Source organism: Protomyctophum parallelum, assembly GCF_964188405.1.
Source record: "Protomyctophum parallelum genome assembly, chromosome: 10".
NCBI lineage: Eukaryota > Metazoa > Chordata > Actinopteri > Myctophiformes > Myctophidae > Protomyctophum > Protomyctophum parallelum.
Window position 1 is genome coordinate 52,457,406 of NC_139704.1, and position 20,000 is coordinate 52,477,405.

At 46.0% G+C, this 20,000-nt stretch overlaps 1 protein-coding gene across 1 annotated transcript in view; it reads right to left on the reverse strand.

The window, feature by feature from the left end:
• alox12 (arachidonate 12-lipoxygenase) overlaps window positions 1–13,472 on the reverse strand; it is a 23,699-nt gene extending 10,227 nt beyond the window's left edge. Inside the window, exons 1-12 of the mRNA XM_083775143.1 lie at window positions 13,406–13,472; window positions 9,916–10,056; window positions 9,227–9,337; window positions 8,884–8,974; window positions 8,411–8,492; window positions 7,912–8,034; window positions 7,332–7,438; window positions 6,642–6,814; window positions 6,261–6,404; window positions 2,412–2,615; window positions 1,658–1,744; window positions 470–639 (exon numbers count right to left, since the gene is read on the reverse strand). Coding sequence (XP_083631269.1) covers window positions 470–639; window positions 1,658–1,744; window positions 2,412–2,615; window positions 6,261–6,404; window positions 6,642–6,814; window positions 7,332–7,438; window positions 7,912–8,034; window positions 8,411–8,492; window positions 8,884–8,974; window positions 9,227–9,337; window positions 9,916–10,056; window positions 13,406–13,411 — 1,439 coding nt within the window. The 5' untranslated portion in view covers window positions 13,412–13,472. The remainder of the gene's footprint in view (window positions 1–469; window positions 640–1,657; window positions 1,745–2,411; window positions 2,616–6,260; window positions 6,405–6,641; window positions 6,815–7,331; window positions 7,439–7,911; window positions 8,035–8,410; window positions 8,493–8,883; window positions 8,975–9,226; window positions 9,338–9,915; window positions 10,057–13,405) is intronic.
• Window positions 13,473–20,000: the final 6,528 nt, after the last annotated feature.

A 20,000-nucleotide genomic window follows, 5' to 3' on the forward strand; every position in this document is an offset into this window, starting at 1 on the left:
ACAGACTGGTACCTGTAGAGGGCTGTGTTCTCTGTAGTAATATTTAAGATGCAGTACAGACTGGTTACCTGTAGAGGGGGCTGTGTTCTCTGTAGTAATATTTAAGATGCAGTACAGACTGGTACCTGTAGAGAGGGCTGTGTTCTCTGTAGTAATATTTAAGGTGCAGTACAGACTGGTTACCTGTAGAGGGGGCTGTGTTCTCTGTAGTGATATTTAAGGTGCAGTACAGACTGGTACCTGTAGAGGGGGCTGTGTTCTCTGTAGTAATATTTAAGGTGCAGTACAGACTGGTTACCTGTAGAGGGCTGTGTTCTCTGTAGTAATATTTAAGATGCAGTACAGACTGGTACCTGTAGAGGGGGCTGTGTTCTCTGTAGTAATATTTAAGATGCAGTACAGACTGGTTACCTGTAGAGGGGGCTGTGTTCTCTGTAGTAATATTTAAGGTGCAGTACAGACTGGTTACCTGTAGATGGCGTCCCACAGCATCAGGCTGTGCTCTCTGTAGTGATATTTGGGCAGCCTGTCCACTCCTCTCTCTGTGAAGTCGTGTCGGGGCTGTAAGGAGGTGTACTTTAGGACCCTGTACTCTCTCTGGGACAGCTGCACCAGACCCTCGCCACCCGTCGACACCACCTGGGGCAGTGAGAGAGTTTACCTGTTAATTAATTAAGACCTGGGGCAGTGAGAGAGTTTACCTGTTAATTAAGACCTGTTAATTAAGACCTGGGGCAGTGAGAGAGTTTACCTGTTAATTAAGACCTGGGGCAGTCAAAGAGTTAACCCGGTAATTAAGACCTGGGGCAGTCAAAGCGTTAACCTGGTGTTTAAGACCTGGGGCAGTCAAAGAGTTAACCCGGTAATTAAGACCTGGGGCAGTCAGAGAGTTTACCTGTTAATTAAGACCTGTTAATTAAGACCTGTTAATTAAGACATGGGGCAGTCAAAGAGTTTACCTGTTAATTAAGACCTGGGGCAGTCAGATAGTTTACCTGTTAATTAAGACCTGGGGCAGTCAAAGAGTTAACCCGTTAATTAAGACCTGGGGCAGTGAGATAGTTTACCTGTTAATTAATTAAGACCTGGGGCAGTCAGAGAGTTTACCTGTTAATTAAGACCTGTGGCAGTCAGAGAGTTTACCTGTTAATTAATTAAGACCTGGGGCAGTGAGAGAGTTTACCTGTTAATTAAGACCTGTTAATTAAGACCTGGGGCAGTGAGAGAGTTTACCTGTTAATTAAGACCTGGGGCAGTCAAAGAGTTAACCCGGTAATTAAGACCTGGGGCAGTCAAAGCGTTAACCCGGTGTTTAAGACCTGGGGCAGTCAAAGAGTTAACCCGGTAATTAAGACCTGGGGCAGTCAGAGAGTTTACCTGTTAATTAAGACCTGTTAATTAAGACCTGTTAATTAAGACATGGGGCAGTCAAAGAGTTTACCTGTTAATTAAGACCTGGGGCAGTCAGATAGTTTACCTGTTAATTAAGACCTGGGGCAGTCAAAGAGTTAACCCGTTAATTAAGACCTGGGGCAGTGAGATAGTTTACCTGTTAATTAATTAAGACCTGGGGCAGTCAGAGAGTTTACCTGTTAATTAAGACCTGTGGCAGTTAAAGAGTTTAATAAGGATAATATTCCATTAACCCTTCACTGACCCTCTTGAAGATGCCGTCACTGGAGATGAGCTGAGTGCGACCCCTACAGTTGATCTCCAGCGTGTAGCGCAGGTGAGGAGCCAGCAACTACGGGGTTAACAACAAGGACACACATGGTTCAGTGCGTGCGTGCGTGCGTGCGTGCGTGCATGGCTGCGTGCATGGCTGCGTGTGTGCGTGCGTGCGTTCGTTCGTGCGGGCAGGGTGTCAGTACAGTATACCTTATAGACAGGGTGTACAGCAGTGTTGTTTTTGGTTATTTTAGTTTAGTCATAGGACTGAAACTTCATTTAGTTTTAGTCACATTTTAGTCACTTGGAAATGTCTTAGTGTTAGTCTAGTTTCAGTCGACTAAATGTCATGAGATTTTAGTCGACTAAATCTACAGTTGATTTAGTCGACTAAAATGTATTTTGGCGGGTCTTGATGCCGTCGTAATGAGTGTTTTTACACTTGCTGAAAATAGCTGGTCTACAAGCTCACAACGCGTCGCGAGCTTGTAGATCGGCTATTTTCAGCATGCAACCAAGTGTAAAATGACTTATAGTGGATCTCTTGTCCACTAGTCCCTTCCTAACATTTCAGTCTAGTTTTTATTTGTCGACGAAATTGTCATTATATTTAGTCTTAGTTTTAGTCATCGTAGCTTAGTTTTCATTTAGTTTCCATTCGTTTTTGTCAGTGGAAAAGGTAGTCGACGAACATTTTTCCTCTTAGTTTTAGTCGACGAAAACAACACTGGTCAGAACAGTACCTTATAGACAGGGTGGACAGCAGGTAGCTGCCTCAGCGTCGCCACACAGAACACCTCCACCACCAGGTGCGTTCGGAGCAGGTGGGACAACACCTGGAACACCTGGAACTCGGCGTGACGGACCCACATCTTGGCCAATAGCCAGGCCAGCGGAGGGTCACGTGGTAGGAAGATGGGCGTGGCCAGGCCCGGCGTCTGTCCCAGCTGCAGAGGGGAGGAGTCAGTGAATTAAGAGGTGTCGTTCATAACGGTTAAAACGATTTACGATTTTTGGTCTTGTTTCTAAAGTGTAGTTGTTTATTTGGTCTTGTTTCTAAAGTGTAGTTGTTTGTTTGGTCTTGTTTCTGAAGTGTAGTTGTTTATTTGGTCTTGTTTCTAAAGTGTAGTTGTTTATTTGGTCTTGTTTCTAAAGTGTAGTTATTTATTTGGTCTTGTTTCTAAAGTGTAGTTGTTTATTTGGGTTTGTTTCTAAAGTGTAGTTGTTTATTTGGTCTTGTTTCTAAAGTGTAGTTGTTTATTTGGTCTTGTTTCTAAAGTGTAGTTGTTTATTTGGGTTTGTTTCTAAAGTGTAGTTGTTTATTTGGTCTTGTTTCTAAAGTGTAGTTGTTTATTTGGTCTTGTTTCTAAAGTGTAGTTGTTTATTTGGTCTTGTTTCTAAAGTGTAGTGTTTATTTGGGTTTGTTTCTAAAGTGTAGTGTTTATTTGGGCTTGTCTCTAAAGTGTAGTTGTTTATTTGGGTTCGTATGTACACAAATATATCTATTATTTACAACAATAATGTATTTAACTTTGGGGAATAAAATAGGTGTTGAAAAAGGTTTATTTGTAATACAGGGTGTATCATGTTGATTAGGTGGTAGGAACCTTTGTAACAGGTCCTGTGTGACACAGGAACCTGTTCATGGTCGCACCTCTGTTTACATTAATATAGTGTGGTCTGGTTGGATTATTTCATGGGGAATAAAAGGAACGGAACTCTCTCCCAAACACAGGTAAGACGTGCAAAAACCACTCATTATCACACTCTATACTGTCAAATAACACCATAGGTGAGGACATTCTCATTTTCACTATTAAAGCCCGTTTACAGGTGTTGCCGACCAAGTTCAACTTGGCAACCTGGTACCCATCAGCACACGACCCACACTGCATCCTACATCCAGTACCAACCTGGTACCCATCAGCACACGACCCACACTGCATCCTACATCCAGTACCACATGACAAAGAAACAGTCACACACATCTTAAATGGTTGCAGCCACTATAAAGGACTGTACATTGCCAGACATGACCGTCTGGTGGACCTCATGGTCTCAGACAAGATCAGAGGAGTACAGGACAGGACAACAATAATGTATAAACACAGCACTGTAAAATAGACTGGTTTGATCACAATGACACGCATGTCAATTCACTACAAAATATTCCAAATACCCCAGATATTGTGTTCATCAATGAAATTAGAAAAACTGTTACTATATTTGAAATAGGCTGCCCATTTGATTTGTATATGGACACTTGCTTTACATCCAAACTTATGAAATATCAGCTTCTGGTGGAACGTATTATGGCCTTGGGATATAACTGTCAACTTATTGTCCTTGTATTTGGAAGTCTGGGCCATGTCCATAAACTTGTGCTCAGGGGTCTGCAATTGGGTGGATTGCTAAAAACAAATGCAAAAAAGCTGCATGGCTAAATACTGTTCTGTCTCAGCTAATATGGGCAGTCTGTCTGTCTGGAGAAGGCGTTGTTTCATTTATCCCTAGGTGGCTTAAAAAAAATCAAAAAAACAAAACAAACATCCTGTCTAGTAGTGTCAAGTAATAGTTTGTAAACAATGTGCTATATATATATATATATATATATATATATATATATATATATATATATATATATATAATAAGTGTGTGTGTGTGTGTGTGTGTGTGTGTGTGTGTGTGTGTGTGTGTGTGTGTGTGTGTGTGTGTGTGTGTGTGTGTGTGTGTGTGTGTGTGTGTGTGTGTTTCTAAAGTGGTGTTGTTTATTTGGTCTTGTTTCTAAAGTGTAGTTGTTTATTTGGTCTTGTTTCTAAAGTGTAGTGTTTATTTGGTCTTGTTTCTAAAGTGTAGTTGTTTATTTGGTCTTGTTTCTAAAGTGTAGTTGTTTATTTGGTCTTGTTTCTAAAGTGTAGTTGTTTATTTGGTCTTGTTTCTAAAGTGTAGTTGTTTATTTGGTCTTGTTTCTAAAGTGTAGTGTTTATTTGGTCTTGTTTCTAAAGTGTAGTTGTTTATTTGGTCTTGTTTCTAAAGTGTAGTTGTTTATTTGGTCTTGTTTCTAAAGTGTAGTTGTTTATTTGGTCTTGTTTCTAAAGTGTAGTTGTTTATTTGGTCTTGTTTCTAAAGTGTAGTGTTTATTTGGTCTTGTTTCTAAAGTGTAGTGTTTATTTGGTCTTGTTTCTAAAGTGTAGTTGTTTATTTGGTCTTGTTTCTAAAGTGTAGTTGTTTATTTGGTCTTGTTTCTAAAGTGTAGTGTTTATTTGGTCTTGTTTCTAAAGTGTAGTTGTTTATTTGGTCTTGTTTCTAAAGTGTAGTTGTTTATTTGGTCTTGTTTCTAAAGTGTAGTTGTTTATTTGGTCTTGTTTCTAAAGTGTAGTGTTTATTTGGTCTTGTTTCTAAAGTGTAGTTGTTTATTTGGTCTTGTTTCTAAAGTGTAGTTGTTTATTTGGTCTTGTTTCTAAAGTGTAGTGTTTATTTGTTCTTGTTTCTAAAGTGTAGTTGTTTATTTGGTCTTGTTTCTAAAGTGTAGTTGTTTATTTGGTCTTGTTTCTAAAGTGTAGTTGTTTATTTGGTCTTGTTTCTAAAGTGTAGTTGTTTATTTGGTCTTGTTTCTAAAGTGTAGTTGTTTATTTGGTCTTGTTTCCTGATGTTGTGGATCGGCTCATTTCAAATAGCTATATTTGTATAGCGATAGGGAGTAGGTTGTGGTCAGTAGAGTCAGTAGGTCAGTCAGTAGAGTCAGTAGGTTGTGGTCAGTAGGGTCAGTAGGTTGTGGTCAGTAGGTTGTGGTCAGTAGGGTCAGTAGGTCAGTACCTGTATGGCGATAGGGACCAGCCCATCGTCAGGGTGTTGATACCTGTATAGCGATAGGGACCAGCCCATCGTCAGGGTGTTGATACCTGTATAGCGATAGGGACCAGGCCGTGGTCAGGGTGTTGTGGTCAATAGGGTCAGTAGGGTCAGGTCAGTAGGTTGTGGTCAGTAGGGTCAGTAGGTTGTGGTCAGTAGGTCAGTACCTGTATGGCGATAGGGACCAGGCCGTCGTCAGGGTGTTGTGGTCAGTAGGGTCAGTAGGTTGTGGTCAGTAGGTTGTGGTCAGTAGGTCAGTACCTGTATAGCGATAGGGACCAGGCCGTGGTCAGGGTGTTGTGGTCAGTAGGGTCAGTAGGTTGTGGTCAGTAGGTTGTGGTCAGTAGGGTCAGTAGGGTCAGTAGGTCAGTACCTGTATAGCGATAGGGACCAGGCCGTGGTCAGGGTGTTGTGGTGAGTAGGGTCAGTAGGTTGTGGTCAGTAGGTTGTGGTCAGTAGGTTGTGGTCAGTAGGGTCAGGTCAGTAGGTTGTGGTCAGTAGGTCAGTACCTGTATAGCGATAGGGACCAGGCCGTGGTCAGGGTGTTGGTACAGTAGGGTCAGTAGGTTGTGGTCAGTAGGTTGTGGTCAGTAGGTTGTGGTCAGTAGGGTCAGTAGGTCAGTACCTGTATGGCGATAGGGACCAGCCCATCGTCAGGGTGTTGGTACAGTAGGGTCAGTAGGTTGTGGTCAGTAGGTTGTGGTCAGTAGGTCAGTAGGTTGTGGTCAGTAGGTCAGTACCTGTATAGCGATAGGGACCAGGCCGTCGTCAGGGTGTTGGTACAGAAGGCAGAGCGGAGCGGCGATGTGTTGAGGTTTTCCACGGATCACGTTGGCTGTGATTCCATCCATGATGGCGTAGTCCACCAGGTAGACGTTACCCGCCTGAGGAGACAGGGGGCAGCAGAGAGCAGTTACCTGTCTGAGACCACAGGGGGCAGCAGAGAGCAGTTACCTGTCTGAGACCACAGGGGGCAGCAGAGAGCTTACAGTTAGTTACCTGTCGTCTGGTTTGGGGGTCCCGGGACCCTAACCTCTGTTTGGGGGTCCAGGGACCCCCTGTACTTACAGCCAGCTCTCTGTGCAGGTCAGATCGGGGGTCCAGGGACCCCCTGTACTTACAGCCAGCTCTCTGTGCAGGTCAGATCGGGGGTCCAGGGACCCCTGCACCATGTCTGCGGTCACAGGGAAGTTGTGTGGAATCCTGTGTATTCTGTGGATCATTCTGGGGTTGCATCCGTTGAGACACTGATAACCGAAGAACCAGTCCTCCTTCCAGTGCTCCATCACGTACTCTGGAATACATTAATACTATTAATACTATTAATAATACTATTAATACTACTATTAATACTACTACTACTATAATAAGAACCAGTCCTCCTTCCAGTGCTCCATCACGTACTCTGGAATATATATATATACATTAATACTATTAATAATACTAGTAATGCTACTGCTACTACTACTAGATACCAGATATGGGATAAGACTCACCAGCGATGGGGTCAGACTCACCAGCTATGGGATAAGACTCACCAGCTATGGGATAAGACTCACCAGCGATGGGGTCAGACTCACCAGCTATGGGATCAGACTCACCAGCTATGGGGTCAGACTCACCAGCGATGGGGTCAGACTCACCAGCTATGGGATCAGACTCACCAGCTATGGGGTCAGACTCACCAGCTATGGGGTCAGACTCACCAGCTATGGGATCAGACTCACCAGCTATGGGGTCAGACTCACCAGCTATGGGGTCAGACTCACCAGCTATGGGGTCAGACTCACCAGCGATGGGGTCAGACTCACCAGCTATGGGACTTCTGAGTTTCCAGAAGATCCGTTTAAAGTCGTCCAGGTCGTCCCACGACTTCCCGAACCTGATGGCGAACTTCTTTAACGATAACTCTATGAGCCTGGGCGAGAGACATAGACACAGAGAGAGAGAGAGAACTCTATGAGCCTGGGCGAGAGACATAGACACACAGAGAGAGAGAGAGAACTCTATGAGCCTGGGCGAGAGACATAGACACACAGAGAGAGAGAGAACTCTATGAGCCTGGGAGAGAGACATAGACACAGAGAGAGAGAGAGAGCTCTATGAGCCTGGGAGAGAGACATAGACACACAGAGAGAGAGAGAACTCTATGAGCCTGGGAGAGAGACATAGACACACAGAGAGAGAGAGAGAGAGAGAGAACTCTATGAGCCTGGGAGAGAGACATAGACACACAGAGAGAGAGAGAGAGAGAGAGAGAGAGAGAGAGAACTCTATGAGCCTGGGAGAGAGACATAGACACACAGAGAGAGAGAGAACTATCACCCTGGGAGAGAGAGAGAGACATAGAGACACAGAGAGAGAGAGAGACATAGAGACACACAGACTCACGCGTAGTGCAGAGATCCCTCGAAGTCGCTTCGTTTCTCGTTGTCGAAGCGAACGTCCTGGTGGAGGTCGGCCTCCGACGAGGCATCGATGCATTTAGGGATACCTGGAGCCCACTGGAGCCACCTACACACACACACACACACACACACGCACACGCACACACACACACACACACACACACGCACACGCACACGCACGCACACTCACTCACTCACTCACACACACACACACACACACGCACGCACACACACACACACACACACACACACACACACACACACGCACACACACACACACACACACATTTTAACAATTGATTTATGTCCACACAGGGGAAATTAGCGGTTAGCGTTAGCGGTTAGTGTTAGCGGTTAGCGGTCAGCGGTTAGCGGTTAGTGTTAGCGGTTAGCGTTAGCGGTCAGCGGTTAGCGGTTAGCGTTAGCGTTAGCGGTTAGCGTTAGCGGTTAGCGTTTAGCGTTAGCGTTAGCGGTCAGCGTACCTGTAGATGTTTTGGCGTTGCTGTAGTTCTGACTTCCTGTGGTCTCGGAGCAGAGGCAGAGTGTCGTCACACCATCTCTGGGCTAACAGGAAACAGGAAACCACCGTTAACCCACCTAATAATGTCGTGCGTGCGTTGACCCGTTCTGGACGGGAACCATTATTTAGCTGTTGAAAAATAGAAGATCTACAAGATCTACAAGATCTACAAGCTCATAGCGCGGCACTCGGATCTGCTGTTTTAGAAAATCGTTAAAATGTGGCACACGTCTTTGAATATATATATTCTTTCAGAGCGAACGTTTTTCACTCAAATCACGCACGCACTATTATTAAACAGACCAGTGTGTGTCCAGTGGAAACCTCGTATGAATCTGATCTCAGGTCAGAATGGGTTATAATCAGACCAGTGTGTGTGTCCAGTGGAAACCTTGTATGAATCTGATCTCAGGTCAGAATGGGTTAATAACTCACCCGCCCCCTCACGGAGCTCCAGTTTGACGTCTCCGATCAGCCAGCGGTAGCACGGGAACGTGAGCGCTCTGGCGCCCCCCTTTGGCTCAGTGCTGCCCCCCTTTAGCTCAGCGCTGCCCCCCTGTGGCTCAGTACTGCCCTCCGGTGGCTCAGTGCTGCCCCCTGGTGGCTCAGTACTGCCCTCTGGTGACTCAGTGCTGCCCCCCTTTGGCTCAGCACTGCCCTCCGGTGGCTCAGTGGTGCCCCCTGGTGGCTCAGTACTGCCCTCTGGTGACTTAGTGCTGCCCCCCTTTGGCTCAGCACTGCCCTCCGGTGGCTCAGTGGTGCCGTCCGGTGGCTCCACACGGACGTAGCGACAGAACCAGTTGTCTTCCACCCAGTAGCGCTGCTTCTCTAGTCTGACCAGCAACAGCTCCCCTAGTGGCCGCGCACTGCGCACCACGTACTCATCCACCTGTGAGAGAGAGAGAGAGAGAGAGAGAGAGAGAGACAGAGAGACAGAGAGAGAGAGAGAGAGAGAGACTTGGAGTAGAGTCGCTGCTTCTTCGCCTGGAAAGGAGTCAGCTGAGGTGGTTCGGGGCATCTGGTTAGGATGCCTCTCAGGCGTCTCCCTAGGGAGGTCCTCGAGGCACGTCCCACTGGGAGGAGACCCCGGGGCAGACCAAGGACCAGATGGATTATATCTCCACTGGGAGGAGACCCCGGGGCAGACCAAGGACCAGATGGATTATATCTCCACTGGGAGGAGACCCCGGGGCAGACCAAGGACCAGATGGATTATATCTCCACTGGGAGGAGACCCCGGGGCAGACCAAGGACCAGATGGATTATATCTCCACTGGGAGGAGACCCCGGGGCAGACCAAGGACCAGATGGATTATATCTCCACTGGGAGGAGACCCCGGGGCAGACCAAGGACCAGTGCGTGGGTGCGTGCGTGCATGCGTGCGTTGGTGCGTGTCAGTGCGTGCGTGTGGGTGTGTGCGTGCGTGCGTGTGGGTGCGTGCGTGTGGGTGTGTGCGCTGTACTCACTGCTCCTCTGCAGAAGTCTAGTCCAGGGTTGTCCAGCAGCGTGCGCTCACTCTCTCCTCTCTCGCCCACCAGAGTCACGTAGATGTAGTTGTTTGTTCCCGAATACTCTGAGGTTCCTGTGGCCACGTGCACTTTATAGATCTGCACAAACACATGCACGCTCACGCACGCTCACGTCAACATGTTGTGAGCTTGTAGATTGGCTATAATTGAACTTTACGAACAAATACGTGGAAAGACACGTGTGAACAGAACCAGTATCTATTATTATGTTATGACCTTCAAATACAGTTATTTTCTAAAAGACGGAAGGAAATACTGGATAAGCCCAAAGCTTATCGATACCGGGTACTGGATAAGCCCAAAGCTTATCGATACCGGGTACTGGATAAGCCCAAAGCTTATTGATACCGGGTACTGGATAAGCCCAAAGCTTATCGATACCGGGTACTGGATAAGCCCAAAGCTTATCGATACCGGGTACTGGATAAGCCCAAAGCTTATCGATACCGGGTACTGGATAAGCCCAAAGCTTATCGATACCGTGTACTGGATAAGCCCAAAGCTTATCGATACCGGGTACTGGATAAGCCCAAAGCTTATCGATACCGGGTACTGGATAAGCCCAAAGCTTATCGATACCGGGTACTGGATAAGCCCAAAGCTTATCGATACCGGGTACTGGATAAGCCCAAAGCTTATCGATACCGGGTACTGGATAAGCCCAAAGCTTATCGATACCGGGTACTGGATAAGCCCAAAGCTTATCGATACCGGGTACTGGATAAGCCCAAAGCTTATCGATACCGTGTACTGGATAAGCCCAAAGCTTATCGATACCGGGTACTGGATAAGCCCAAAGCTTATCGATACCGGGTACTGGATAAGCCCAAAGCTTATCGATACCGGGTACTGGATAAACCCAAAGCTTATCGATACCGGGTACTGGATAAGCCCAAAGCTTATTCACCAATCACGGACAGACACAGAATGAATTACTAAATGTCAAGTCTCCACGTTTTCTCCACAGTATGTATGTGAAGTATATGAGATAAACAGAGAGATAGTGATTTTCCACCCATACACAGACGTAAAGACTAAATACTCAGAGTAACACACTGTTACAGACATTGTAGTAGGCTTCATACAGATCAGGACAGAGACATCAAAGGAAAAGGTTTCCCAAACCCCCCTTTATAATAAGGTAATGGTCCAGTCACAGAGCTAGGATAGCACAGTACGGTGCACGTCCTAACATGTATAGCAAACAACCCCCAACCGTTTGTCTGTGGTCATCAGGTTAGTGTCCACTGGCTACTCTGAGATTCAACCGTTTGTCTGTGGTCATCAGGTTAGTGTCCACTGGATACTCTGAGATTCAACCGTTTGTCTGTGGTCATCAGGTTAGTGTCCACTGGCTACTCTGAGATTCAACCGTTTGTTTGTGGTCATCAGGTTAGTGTCCACTGGATACTCTGAGATTCAACCGTTTGTCTGTGGTCATCAGGTTAGTGTCCACTGGATACTCTGAGATTCAACCGTTTGTCTGTGGTCATCAGGTTAGTGTCCACTGGATACTCTGAGATTCAACCGTTTGTTTGTGGTCATCAGATTAGTGTCCACTGGCTACTCTGAGATTCAACCGTTTGTCTGTGGTCATCAGGTTAGTGTCCACTGGCTACTCTGAGATTCAACCGTTTGTCTGTGGTTATCAGGTTAGTGTCCACTGGCTACTCTGAGATTCAACCGTTTGTCTGTGGTTATCAGGTTAGTGTCCACTGGATACTCTGAGATTCAACCGTTTGTTTGTGGTCATCAGGTTAGTGTCCACTGGATACTCTGAGATTCAACCGTTTGTCTGTGGTCATCAGGTTAGTGTCCACTGGATACTCTGAGATTCAACCGTTTGTTTGTGGTCATCACGTTAGTGTCCACTGGATACTCTGAGATTCAACCGTTTGTCTGTGGTCATCAGGTTAGTGTCCACTGGCTACTCTGAGATTCAACCGTTTGTCTGTGGTCATCAGGTTAGTGTCCACTGGCTACTCTGAGATTCCTGGCCTGCTAAGGATTCTCTGTGTGTCATGACATGTTTGCCCAGCTGAGAGACAATGTGATGTCACTCTATGAACAGATATTTAAGCTATATTAATGTGAATTGTGATTCCAGATACCATGTATGTATGTATATGTGTGCGCGTGCGTGTGCATGCGCGTGTGTGCGTGCGTGCATGCACCTGGGTTGCTGTTTAACAGTTCAAAGAGTGTTTATGTGAGCGTGTGTAAAGTAACCCCCCCCCCCCCCACACACACACACACGCACACACGCACGCATGCACGCACGCACGCACACACACACACACACACACACACACACACACACACGCACGCACGCACACACACACACACACACACACACACACACACACACACACACACACACACACACACACACACACACACAGAGTAAACCACAGGATGTTTAGACAGTCATCTCTCAGCTGTGGTGCATTATGGGAGGTTGTGTTTTTGGGGGTGTGGGGGGGGGGGGGGGTGTGGTAGTAGTATTAGTAATTAGTAATGTTGTTTTTGGCAGCAAATTTCTATTTTAGTTTTAGTCATAGTCTCCTGAATAGTTTTCACTTAGTCTTAGTCACATTTTAGACACCTGGAATGTTTTAGTGTCAGTCTAGTTTTAGTCGACTAAATGTCATACGATTTTAGTCGACTAAATCTACAGTTGATTTAGTCGACTAAAATGCGTTTTGGCGGATCTTGATGCCGTCGTAATGACTGATTTTACACTTGCTGAAAATAGCTGATCTACAAGCTCACAACGCGACGCGTTGTGAGCTTGTAGATCAGCTATTTTCAGCATGCAACTAATTGTAGAATGACTTGTACTGGATATCTTGTCCACTAGTCCCTTCATAACATTTTAGTCTAGTTTTTATCTGTTGACGAAATTGTCAGTATATTTAGTCTTAGTTTTAGTCGTCATAGCTTTAGTTTTCATTTAGTTTCTGTTTAGTTTTCGTCAGTGGAAAAAAGGTAGTCGACGAACATTTTGTGTCTTAGTTTTAGTCGACGAAAACAACACTGTTAGTAATGGGATGTGGATCTCAGTGACCTGCTGGTTGGAGCAGGTCAGAGAGATGTGTGTGTAATGACTAGAGTCTTAACTGTATTCTGTAATTAACTAGGTTAGTTTTCTAACTCCGGGTGTGAAACAAACTGATCTCAGTTTGGCGATGTTAGGATTCTACAAAGGTGATGAAAGGAAAGCAGGTGCTCCATAGGCCTACAGTTAAACTGATCTCAGTTTGGCGATGTTAGGATGTGTGTGTGTGTGTGTGTGTGTGTGTGTGTGTGTGTGTGTGTGTGTGTGTGTGTGTGTGTGTGTGTGTGTGTGTGTGTGTGGTGTGTGTGTGTGTGTGTGTGTGTGTGTGTGTGTGTGTGTGTGTGTGTGTGTGTGATTAGAAAAACTCACCTCCATTCTCTCTCCAATGTTTGTCTGTCCTCTCTCTCTCTCTCTCTCTCTCTCTGTATCTCTCTCTCTCTCTCTCTCTCTCTCTCTCTCTCTCTCTCTCTCTCTGTATCTCTCTCTCTCTCTGTCTCTCTCTCTCTCTCTGTATCTCTCTCTCTCTCTCCTCTCTCTCTCTCTCCTCTCTCTCTCTCTCTCTCTCTCTCTGTCTCTCTCTCTCTCTGTATCTCTCTCTCTCTCTCTCTCTCTCTCTCTCTCTCTCTCTCTCTCCTCTCTCTCTGTATCTCTCTCTCTCTCTCTCTCTCTGTATCTCTCTCTCTCTCTCTCTCTCTCTCTCTCTCTCTGTATCTCCTCTCTCTCTCTGTCTCTCTCTCTCTCTCTCCTCTCTCTCTATCTCCTCTCTCTCTCTCTCCTCTCTCTCTCTCTCTCTCTCTCTCTCTGTGTATCTCTCTCTCTCTCTCTCTCTCTCTCTCTGTATCTCTCTCTCTGTATCTCTCTCTCTCTCTCTCTCTCTCTCTCTCCTCTCTCTCTCTTCTCTCTCTCTCTCTCTCTCCTCTCTCTCTCTCTTCTCTCTCTCTCTCTGTATCTCTCTCTCTCTCGCTCTCTCTCTCTCTCTCTCTCTTCTCTGTGTGTTTGAGGTATAGTCGATCGTCCCTAAACTCTTGACTTGTAGTTCTGCAGTAAAACGCTTTCCTGTGAGAAGGAACATGATGCCACGCCCCATCATGAGGCCACCGATCTCATTGGACAGCTTCCAACACTAACCCCGCCCCCCCTCCCCTCTCCCTCTCTCTCTCTCTGTCTCATTCATCACTGTAGTCTCTCTCTCTCTCTCTCTCTCTGTCTCTCTCTCTCATTCATCACTGTAGTCTCTCTCTCTCTCTGACCTATATCCAGAGGTAGAGCTCTGCTCAGACATGCAGGGTAAACAGAGGGTCTTCCAGGCATGCAGAACACGCGCACGCACGCACGCACGCACCACACACACACACACACACACACACACACACACACACACACACACACACACACACACACACACACACACACACACACACACACACACACACAACACACACACACACACACACACACACACACACACACACACACAGTGAGTCTGTAGTTCTGACTGCAATGGGAAGTTCATTCCATAGTTTTAGATTGGGAGTGAGTCTGTAGTTCTGACTGCAATGGGAAGTTCATTCCATAGTTTAGATTGGGAGTGAGTCTGTAGTTCTGACTGCAATGGGAAGTTCATTCCATAGTTTAGATTGGGAGTGAGTCTGTAGTTCTGACTGCAATGGGAAGTTCATTCCATAGTTTAGATTGGGAGTGAGTCTGCAGTTCATTCCATAGTTTTTGGGGGAACATCTGTGATGACATTGATTGATTGAAATATTTATTAACAGTTTGTAGCATTACAGTACATTTCAAGCACAAACTCAATACAAAGACTGTTAACTGTGAGTGGACGACCCAATTAAGCATTAATTACACTTGTTTTACAACAGGGTCCCACATTGTTCAATTCATCAAAACATTTAGAGACATACAAATAGACACTTCTATGTAGTTAAAGAACAGAACAGGAATTCATCATTTAGGAAGCAAAAAAGGAAAAAGAAAACACATACAGTGAGGGGATAAGTGGGGGGGGGGGGGTTTGAGAGCGGTTTTGAAGGAGTCAAGGGATTCACATGTCTTAATGACTGTTGGTAGGGGCGTTTCCACATTTTGGTGGCATAGGAGCGAAAAATAATTTAGTCCCTTGTTTGGGCCGAAACTGGGTTGTACATGGTTTGTTGCACTCCAATTTAGGCATTTAGCAGACGCTCTTAATCCAGAGCGATTTACAATAATCAGGAACAAAAGCATGGGAATACATCACAAAAGCATTTATCATAAAACATGCGTAAGCTAAGAAAAGTAAACAGTGGAATATCTATCATCATCATCCTTCGAGTGCCCTCGAGATCTGCGACACAAGCTGCTTCCACTGGTCTCTGTTGCTCATTGCCACACCAAGTTCATTCACTGTCAGTCCTGTGTCCCTACTCAGGACATCTGGAAAAGTGAGAGGTCGTGTTCCTCTTGATGGGCAGGGTAGTCTCCACAGAAGAATATCCGAAATGACCTGGTCTTTTTGCTCTGTGGCAGTGTCCAGCAAAGCGGAGTCTTCTTTCTGCCACCACAACTGAGATGGGGGGGGTGCCTCCATAAATCTGAGCTTTTTGTGGGATGGTCCTTCCATGAGAGGTTCTGGACACGCATGAGGAGTCTTGTGTATGTTCCGTCAAGACGATCCCGAAAACTCCTTATTCATTGTCCATGTTTTCGGCACCATAGAGAAGGATACTTTCCACACAGGCTTTGAACAGGTTGATCTTGGTAGCTCGGTAGCTAGAATATCTATATTATGAGACTATACATATAAGCTATATATATATACTACTATACTATGCTATACATATGTACTATGGCATGCTATGACTATATGCAATGCAATTTTAGTGCCGTCTACATAACATGCTATAAGTCTCTATCAGATGCTATCTAAGTCTACAGAAATGCTATCTAAGGGGGTGGGGTAAGTGCTATGGGGCCATGATGGAGTCTAAAAAGGTGGGTTTTCAGACTACGGCGGAAGATTGGGAGTGATGCTGCAGTTTCTGACTGCAATGGGAAGTGCATTCCACAGTTTTGGAGCCAGAAGGGAGAAGAGTTTGGGACGTGTGGAGCGTTGTCCCGGCGTTTTTAGTGAGGGTACTTTCCAGCTTCCCTGCGTTGGCTGATCTGAGTGCGCGGGAGGGTTTGTAGGGTTCAATCATACTTGCAAGATATGGGGGAGCCATACCTTTGGTTGCTTTGAATGCCAGCATCAGAGTTTTGTATTCACTCCCTCGATCAGAGGTGTCGTGTTGCGTTCAAACCGGTCTGTTAACAACACTGTGAATCTACAGTGCTAGGAATTCACAATCATGTACTGATCATTATCACTGCTTTATTAGCACACACACACACTCACTCACACCACACACACACACACACACACACACACACACACACACACACTCACACACCCTCTCACACTCACTCACACACTCACACACACACACACACTCACTCACACAGACACACACACACACACACACACACACACTCACACACACACACACACACCCTCTCACACTCACTCACACAGACACACACACACACACACACTCACTCACACAGACACACACACACACACACACACACACACACACACACACACACACACACACACACACGCACTCACACGCACACGTGCACACGCTCATACGCACACACACACACAGACACGCATGCACGCGCATTCATGGGAGCGTGTGTAAAGTAAAACCACACACACACACACACACACACACACACACACACACACACACACACACACACACACACACACAACACACACACGCACACACAAAGGGGGAAGTCAGTCGTTTTTCATGGTCTGACAACATCAGATAAGAAAACCACACATTGTGTTTCTGTAACTCAATGCCTGCTGTAGACCTGTAAGGGTCCATTGGTTACACTCTCAGAGTTGCAGACCTGTAAGGGTCCATTTGGTTACACTCTCAGAGTCACAGGCCTGTAAGGGTCCATTTGGTTACACTCTCAGAGTCACAGACCTGTAAGGGTCCATTTGGTTACACTCTCAGAGTCACAGACCTGTAAGGGTCCATTTGGTTACACTCTCAGAGTCACAGGCCTGTAAGGGTCCATTTGGTTACACTCTCAGAGTCACAGACCTGTAAGGGTCCATTTGGTTACACTCTCAGAGTCACAGACCTGTAAGGGTCCATTTGGTTACACTCTCAGAGTCACAGACCTGTAAGGGGTCCATTTGGTTACACTCTCAGAGTCACAGACCTGTAAGGGTCCGTTTGGTTACACTCTCAGAGTCACAGACCTGTAAGGGTCCATTTGGTTACACTCTCAGAGTCACAGACCTGTAAGGGTCCGTTTGGTTACACTCTCAGAGTCACAGACCTGTAAGGGTCCGTTTGGTTACACTCTCAGAGTCACAGACCTGTAAGGGTCCGTTTGGTTACACTCTCAGAGTCACAGACCTGTAAGGGTCCGTTTGGTTACACTCTCAGAGTCACAGACCTGTAAGGGTCCGTTTGGTTACACTCTCAGAGTCACAGACCTGTAAGGGTCCGTTTGGTTACACTCTCAGAGTCACAGACCTGTAAGGGTCCGTTTGGTTACACTCTCAGAGTCACAGACCTGTAAGGGTCCGTTTGGTTACACTCTCAGAGTCACAGGCCTGTAAGGGTCCGTTTGGTATATCAGTCAATCAGCTGGGGGACCCCTGGACCCCCCTTATGGACCCCGGGGGGTCCCCGAACCCTTTATTACTGTGTGTTGATAATTTTGTTCCAATAACTATATTTTTCAAATTTGTTTAAACTATAAATGCTGTATTGTTTTCATGGACAGGAACCCCTTTTGGTGTTTTAAGCATCATGTTATACTTTAGCTATTGAAAAATAGCACACCTACAAGCTTATGGATCTGCTATTTTTGAAAAATCGTGAAAATGTGCCACGAATCTTTTAATATTTATTCTTTCAGAGCGAACGTTTTTAACTCAAATCTTTGCGTCTGGGGGGGGGGGGGGGGTTCCTGGAACAACATATTTTCAGATGGGGGTCTGCGGCCGATTATGTGACATGACATAGTCTGAAAACCTCTGATATAGACACACATACTATTCCCCACGGTTTAGATCAGGGCTGGGCAACTTTGACGATGGAGAGGGCCACTATATTTCCACACTGCACTCCCTAGGGCCATATATTGGCTGTCGTAGCAAAAATAGCCCATCTACAAGCTCAAAACGCGTATTTTTGCTATATTCGAATTGGAATCCTGAAAATGTACATGTTTTATGTAATTTCAAATGCCTTTAATTATACGTGTGTTGAGGCATTGAGCTACTAATTTAGACTGTAATTTAGAAGTAATTAAAGCGGGTCATGTTTGCATGTCGTGGAATTGTAAACAGCTGGAAACCAACATTATATCAGCATTCTGACATTAACCTGAGGGCCACATTAAGTGAAGGTGGGGGCCGCATGTGGCCCCCGGGCCGCCAGTTGCCAGTCTCCACCAGGCTGAAGGCATGGGGAGAGAGTATGTTTTATTGTCTCCACCATGAAGGCATGGGGAGAGAGTATGTTTTATTGTCTCCACCATGAAGGCATGGGGAGAGAGTATGTTTTATTGTCTCCACCATGAAGGCATGGGGAGAGAGTATGTTTTATTGTCTCCACCATGAAGGCATGGGGAGAGAGTATGTTTTATTGTCTCCACCATGAAGGCATGGGGAGAGAGTATGTTTTATTGACTCCACCAGGCTGAAGGCATGCGGGGAGAGAGTATGTTTTATTGTCTCCACCATGAAGGCATGGGGAGAGAGTATGTTTTATTGTCTCCACCATGAAGGCATGGGGAGAGAGTATGTTTTATTGTCTCCACCAGGCTGAAGGCATGGGGAGAGAGTATGTTTTATTGTCTCCACCATGAAGGCATGGGGAGAGAGTATGTTTTATTGTCTCCACCATGAAGGCATGGGGAGAGAGTATGTTTTATTGTCTCCACCAGGCTGAAGGCATGGGGAGAGAGTATGTTTTATTGTCTCCACCAGGCTGAAGGCATGGGGAGAGAGTATGTTTTATTGTCTCCACCAGGCCGAAGGCATGGGGAGAGAGTATGTTTTATTGTCTCCACCAGGCCGAAGGCATGGGGAGAGAGTATGTTTTATTGTCTCCACCAGGCTGAAGGCATGGGGAGAGAGTATGTTTTATTGTCTCCACCAGGCTGAAGGCATGGGGAGAGAGTATGTTTTATTGTCTCCACCATGAAGGCATGGGGAGAGAGTATGTTTTATTGTCTCCACCATGAAGGCATGGGGAGAGAGTATGTTTTATTGTCTCCACCAGGCTGAAGGCATGGGGAGAGAGCATGTTTTATTGTCTCCACCAGGCTGAAGGCATGGGGAGAGAGCATGTTTTATTGTCTCCACCAGGCTGAAGGCATGGGGAGAGAGTATGTTTTATTGTCTCCACCAGGCCGAAGGCATGGGGAGAGAGTATGTTTTATTGTCTCCACCATGCTGAAGGCATGGGGAGAGAGTATGTTTTATTGTCTCCACCAGGCCGAAGGCATGAGGAGAGAGTATGTTTTATTGTCTCCACCAGGCCGAAGGCATGGGGAGAGAGTATGTTTTATTGTCTCCAACATGAAGGCATGGGGAGAGAGTATGTTTTATTGTCTCCACCAGGCCGAAGGCATGGGGAGAGAGTATGTTTTATTGTCTCCACCATGAAGGCATGGGGAGAGAGTATGTTTTATTGTCTCCACCAGGCTGAAGGCCTGGGGAGAGAGTATGTTTTATTGTCTCCACCATGAAGGCATGGGGAGAGAGTATGTTTTATTGTCTCCACCAGGCTGAAGGCATGGGGAGAGAGTATGTTTTATTGTCTCCACCAGGCTGAAGGCATGGGGAGAGAGTATGTTTTATTGTCTCCACCAGGCTGAAGGCATG